Below are 6,799 nucleotides of genomic sequence, written 5' to 3' on the forward strand. Positions count from 1 at the left end.
GCCACACTTTGTGTGAAGAACAAACTAATCACATCACCTAAGCAGAACAGAACAGAACTAGGTTTCTAGCTGGGGCTCAAAAGCAAAGTAGAGAAATACAGGATCTAGAAGGAAATTATCAGCATCTGAAAGCTATTCAATATTAAATTTTGTTTTATCTGGCTGCAGTGAAGTCAGTAGAGTTGCTCAGTGTTACTCAGAGCAAAATTTTCTGTTCTCAAACTTAAAATACATGTCAATTTTCCAATCTGATATGATTTAACACACATATCTGATAATTTAAAAAGACAAAACAGCAAGAATCCTAGAATGATTCCTGGGATAGAATATTAATTTCCATTGAATTAAATGGAATTACTTTTGAACTTCAAATTCTAAGAATGTACTTCAGTGGACTTGAGATTGCAACCCATTCATTTCTTGCAAGATGCTTTGAAAGCAACAATAATGTATGCATAGCAGGAATAGCTTTTTCATGAGATTCAGAGATATATTGTCAAGAAGTATTCATACACAGACCAGAAGATTTCAAGTCATACCATTATTTACACCCATACCCACGGCAGGGGGGTTAGACTAGGTGATCTTTAAAGGCATGGAACTCCTTTAGCGGATTAAGCTACTACCTATTTAAATTAAATCTGACCCTACTGTAAATCTCTCCCAATTTCATATTTCTCAAGTTTCTTACCTCTCCAGTGTATCTGCAAGTCTTCGGAACTGAGCAGCATGGTCCTCAGCTCTGTATACCAGGTCAAGCACTCCTCTCACAGACATCTGCATCACCAGTTCATCCACGTGGTGTCGCAGTTTGGTGCTCCATAGGACTAACCCATCCTGGTGAACCTCCAGGTTCTGCAGAATAAATTTTTTTCCCCTTTTGTTCAATAGCAAAATACACCTAATGGTGTCAAAGAGGATGTTAAAACTTAAGAACTTACAGATGTAGAGTTCTTTACATCTTGGGCAAGAGCAGCAGCAACGTTCACTAGGACCTTCCCTTCTTTAATGAGCGTGGTCAAGAATTCTTCACCTTCCTTTATATTTAGCTTTTTATCCTATAGCATAAATCAAGTGTTTTATAGTAGTCTGTAAAGTCAGCTAGTGCAGATGAGTTCACATATTACATAATCAGTTTTTGGTTTTCAAACAGGTTTCCTTTGAGGTTTTAAGGCATCACATATATTAACATGTACAAGTTTACTAAAGTGTAAAAAGCAGGTTTTAAATACAATTTCATATTTAATATTTCTTATGCAACAACACTGATTGTCCAGTCTTACATTTAACTCTGCCAGATTGCTAGAGATAAGAGGAAACAAGCGATTGGTCTCATTGACGTTAGCAAGCGCCTTATTCACCAGGTCCTGGGCATCTTGCAGTCTGCTGTTGTGCTTTGATAAGAGCTGACTTGCATCCTTTTTTAGTTCAACAAGCTCCTGCTGGGGTTTAAGATACTCTTTCTGAACACGGATCAACAAATTTTCTGCAGCTCTGATAAAGAGAGGAATCAGAAAACAAATAAATGGCGAAGGAGAAACTTAGGCATGGATTTCTTGAGGAGAAAATGGGGTAATGTGAGACTAATTTAAATGCATCTTCTTACAAAAGTCTGCAATTTTTTCTACAATACCATACATACACCTTAGCTTAGTTACTTGTCTTACCACACAAAATTGTGACTATCTGGGGGAGAGGGCAGGAATACCATTTACAAACCTTTTATGTGGTGACTAAAGGGGAAAGGGGCTAGTATAAATCATATTTGCTTGGACTTCTTTGGGACATCCTCCACATCAAAACCTCTCTAACACATCCTTCTGGGAGTGCTCTATGTCTTAATTGTAGTGATTCATATTTTGAATGTAAGACCAGAACATTGATTACGGGGACTGACACTGGAAAGAAGCAAGTAACCAAAACTGAAAAGACATATATCCAAGAGTCCTGAAAAGTTTAAAAATCAAATAAAATTAAATAGCCTCATTAAAATGAACACTGAAATGAGCAATCTCTGCACTTATCTTTTGAAATCATTAACAGACATTATCTGGGAAATATCAAATTCCCTCCAAATTTGTCAGTTGCTAATCACTTCAGCTATTCTATTTAGGACTATTTGCATCTCTATTAAAACAATATTGTAGGAATTGAACTAAAAATGATCGTGAAAGTCTATTCTTTAGTTTCTCTTTGTTTCAGCACAAATGCTGCACACTTCAACTCCTGTAATGATACTTTTACATAAATGTTTGTCCCTTTTAATCTCATTTCAAGTCATACAGATCTTTAGCCAAAGCATAAGAAACCTAGTTTATTTCATAATTATATACAGCAAAACACATTCCATCTTTCTTATTGAATAGTAGATGTGCATTTGCATTTATTTCTTAAAACTAATAATTCAGAGTCCTTACACTCGGAAGCCATAGCCTTAAAAAAGTTACAACGCAAATGTGCAGAAACCTCAGTTATGAACGCTACTTAACAGTACGTCATCACAAGCTCAGTCCACTGTGAGCCATTTGGTAAATTCTGCTCCCTGAAAAATGGCCTGTCAAGCTGCTTATTTAAATCAGTTCCAAATTTACAGCTGCATTACGTGATAAATTCTGCAGAGCAAACAATCTTATAAATCTTATTAACTCTCTTCTTCAATCTGTCAAAGGACACTTATCAGAGAACTTTCATAAATTTCAACAGAGCGTATAAGTGAAAAAGTTAATTTACAAATGCCTTCCATAACAGCTCAAAAGTTGATGTTGGAACTCAGAACATGCTGTTACCATGCAACAGGACATTTTGAGACATGGTTGCAAGTGCATCATGTCCATTTAATACTCAGCAAAAGGAGTACAACAGTGTCTTGAACAAAATCAGATATGCTACCAACACAAGGATTCTATCCTGCGTAATCCAAAGCACTTAAGGAAAAGTCAAATCTTCAGAAATATTCCACTCTGGTCTAAATCTCTGTCCCTTGAAGCCAATGTTAACATTCTTATAGCTTTTGGTGGGCTAGGGCAATACTTAGTATTTCTGAAGTTGAAAAAAAAATTTTGCTGACCGTTGGAACAGTCAGTGTTTCCTATTGCCAAGTCTGGCAATAAGCACTACTAATGAATATAAAAGCCATTTTAAAATAGCTTCTAACTGGGGACAAATTAAGACAATGGAATACAATCCTAAACAGTGGCTCAGAACACTGAAACAAATGCCTTGGTTTCATTTGCAAATCTATGTGGTACATAGTCCAGTGACAATAAATCATCTTGTCCTTCAGCAGACCTGACATGTCCTGGGCTGGCAATTTACTGAGACAGTTCTACAACATCTCTCAGCCAAAAGCAACAAGGAGATGTGCATTAGGGTCAAATCTGAATTAAACTGAAAACAGTGAGTCTTTTCACTTATTGCAATGGAATTCTGTATCATGCCCAAACAAACAGGCTTTGGCTATATTAGTATCACTTGAGATGTTCAAATATCTTCAAATAATGTAACTCCAAATTCAGAGCTCATATAGCTCCATCTTGGGTAGTTATCCATTACGCTGCCTCTTATTATGGCACAATGTTTCTCCAGATATGTCTTCAAAAAGTAGTATTACATAGGATAGACATGCAAAATAAACTTATCAGTAGAACGGGCTTACTTTAGGACACTGGTAGCATTATGGTGCTGCTGAACAAAATCTTTCTTGCGTAATCCATCCAATAGGGCAGAAATATCGTCCTGCAAGCTCTGAGATGTATCACTTGACAGTGGGAGATCCAGGCCCAATGTTTCATTTAGTGACATAGCAACTTCAGCAAGTACTAAGTAGAAGAGTAAACAATTCGGTCATATAATTAACAAAAGAATATATGTGAACCCTCTGTGCAAAATGCAGCACTTTCCATGTAAATAGCTCTTTAAGGGTTGCAAATGAAATAGCCTTCTAAATTCTGTAAAGAAGTGGAAGTATCTTAAAAGCAGGATACCTTTGATGGTTGTATGTACTGTGTCAATAAATCCAGTCAGTTCTTGACTTCTGTCCCTGGTTTTCTGAGTCACTGTGTTAAGTTGCCAAGCTTTTTTCAAAATTCTAGATGACTAGAACAAAATTGAGAGATAACCTTTGACAGTTCTCCTAAAACACTGATTAATTAATGACATTTGTCTATAGTTTTTACACTTTTTTTCCCCAATACTGAGAATACTTTGTGAGAGGAAACAATTTTTGATAAGGTTAGACATAGCTGATTCATAAATCTCTGACGCTTCCATGCTTGCAGACGTCTTAATTATATTGAAAGTTCCAGCCTCCAATATCAATGAAGAATTGTTTTAGCAATTATTTCTATAATCATTAAGATAATAATTACCAAAGCTATTTCTTTAACAAGTAAACATTACACATTTTTTAGCTACAATTAATGTACCTTAAGATAATAATCTCCTGGATACATCAGTTTTAGTGACAATAACATTGTTAGTGCAAGCACCTAGTTAGACTACGTATATATGATCAGAAAATTATAGGTACACATGAGATAGGTCAACAAATGAGATTCTAACGGCTGAAGTACTGTCAATTTTCTACCTACAAATATTCTTGTGTTTCAATTGAATAATGAATACAAACATTGTCTAGTTTTCATGTGGATTTTCAATTGATTTAATTCTACTGAGATAATTTTAAACACAATACTATAGGTATCAAAGACTTTTTGTTGAATATTCAGCTATGGCACAATTTTGGATAAGCTCCACAATTTAGAATCAGTGATTAGAAAGCATCGTCCTTTCTCCAGTTTTAGGGCCTTAAACAATCACAGTATAAAAAGTTTCTGAACTTTAACAGAATGTCAATCTCCTGTACAATATTACAAAACACTGTAGTTTGCAGCAGAACTCCACAGATCAATTAACTCTCCTCTTCAGAAAGACTACAGAATGGACTGAAATCTTTCATTGAACTCTACAGATTTAAAATATTTTCTAGACAGCTCTCTGGCATTTATGTACCATGCTATTAAACCTCAAAGGATTTCTCAAAAAAGGCTTAGAATAAAGAAGCTAGCACCCACCTCTTCATGCAGATGATCAATTCCTCCTAATAAACTCAAAAGACTTTCTTTTGCTGTAGCTAATGAGTAAGTTGGATCTTCTCTAGGAACTATAGACCCCTGTAAGAAACAAGAAGAAACAACACACTAATTTAAAGACTTTGTTGTGTGTCCATAAAAGTTCTGGGAAGAAAACAACTATGTACACTATTTAGCTTATTTGTACGTTCGTAATGACTGCAAGTCACCTAAGATGACATAAAGGAATTGCATACATACAGTTGATTCAACAAAACATTTATTTAAATAAGAAAACAAATCTCTGGATCCAGCCAGGTTGTACTGAGTAGTACAACTGAATTGAGTAGTAAGAGGGAAGCATAATTTCTGCTTTCCTGATTCTCAATTTCCCCATAGTTTGATCTGTCCAAATAAGCCAGTATGAGAAGTTTCAAGGTTTCCATCAAGTCCCACAGCTGCTACTGTTTCAGCAGCTGGTCTTGTCAAAACAGCTGCATCTAGGGTATATCTGTGAGGATGACTCTGGAGAGCTCTGTGTTTCCACATCAACACCCAGTGCATGGCAGTCAGGAGTTCAGGATTTTGGCCCTCCAGATATGATAAGGTAACATAAGCAGCCCTGTGGATCCTCTCATCAATAAGAGAGAATAATAGGCTGTATTTGGCTTCAAGGTCACCTCAAAACTGTTCTATATGGCAATAAATAGGCCACTGTACCCAAGTGTATCATGTTTGATACAGTCAAGGCCTGTAACAGAATACCACTTCTCTGAAGCTGCAAAGAAAGGCATCTCTTACAAAGAGAGTAGGTCTGGGAAAGGTTGTTTTTAGATTTGAGATGTTTCAGAGCCAATCATTGTAAACACCATAATAAGTGTCATTTTGCCCAACTTTTAAAACAAGTAATACACAGAATTACCCAATAGCCTTGTGCCAAATAGAAATGTCAAAGTCTTTTCCTTGGATGAGGAAAGAACAAGTATGAGGAAAGATAAACAGAAGCTTGAGCCTCCTGGGATAAATCACAGCAAGGTTTATTTAAAAGCTCAGTTCAAAAACCCAGAATGGGGCAGCAAGTATGTCCAGGTATGCTAGGAAGAGTAAAGCAGGAGGCTTTAAACAGAAAAACAGAACTACTGAAGTCCTCAGATGGACTGGACATGCAGAAGCTATGTTGCTTGGTGACAAGTGGTGTCTCTCAGGGGTCCGTACTGGGACCAGTACTATTTAATATCTTCATCAATGACACAGACAGTGGGATTGTGCACCCGCAGCAAGTTTGCTGATGACACCAAGCTGTGTGATGTGGTTGACATGCCTGAGGGACAGGACGCCATCCAGAGGAACCTGGACAAGCTTGAGAAGAAGGTCCATGTGAACCTCATGAGGTTCAACAAGGCCAAGTGCAAGGTTCTGCACCTGGGTCAGGGCAATCCCCCATATCAATACAGGCTGAGGGATGAAGGGATGGATTGAGAGCAGCCCTGCAGAGAATGACTTGGGAGTACTAGTGGATGAAAAGCTGGACATGAGCCAACAATGTGCACTTGCAGCCCAGAAGGTCCACGATATCCTGGGCTGCATCAAAAGCAGCGAGTCCAGCAGGTTGAGGGAAGTGATTTTGCCCCTCTACTCTGCCGTGGTGAGACCCCACCTGGAGTACTGTGTCCAGCTCTGGAGCCCTCAGCACAGGAAAGACATGGACCTGTTGGAGCAGGTCCAGAGGA

The 6,799-nt window shown here is 37.6% G+C and overlaps 1 protein-coding gene across 1 annotated transcript in view; it reads right to left on the bottom strand.

The window, feature by feature from the left end:
- The window catches only part of LAMA1 (laminin subunit alpha 1), an 87,711-nt gene that overhangs the window by 26,802 nt on the left and 54,110 nt on the right, over nt 1-6,799 (bottom strand). The window contains exons 33-38 of the mRNA XM_029086207.1: nt 5,073-5,171; nt 3,984-4,095; nt 3,656-3,818; nt 1,284-1,494; nt 942-1,058; nt 692-855 (exon numbers count right to left, since the gene is read on the bottom strand). Of these exons, the coding sequence (XP_028942040.1) occupies nt 692-855; nt 942-1,058; nt 1,284-1,494; nt 3,656-3,818; nt 3,984-4,095; nt 5,073-5,171 (866 nt within the window). The remainder of the gene's footprint in view (nt 1-691; nt 856-941; nt 1,059-1,283; nt 1,495-3,655; nt 3,819-3,983; nt 4,096-5,072; nt 5,172-6,799) is intronic.

Source organism: Antrostomus carolinensis, unplaced genomic scaffold (genome assembly GCF_000700745.2).
Source record: "Antrostomus carolinensis isolate BGI_N321 unplaced genomic scaffold, ASM70074v2 scaffold708, whole genome shotgun sequence".
NCBI classification, from domain to species: domain Eukaryota; kingdom Metazoa; phylum Chordata; class Aves; order Caprimulgiformes; family Caprimulgidae; genus Antrostomus; species Antrostomus carolinensis.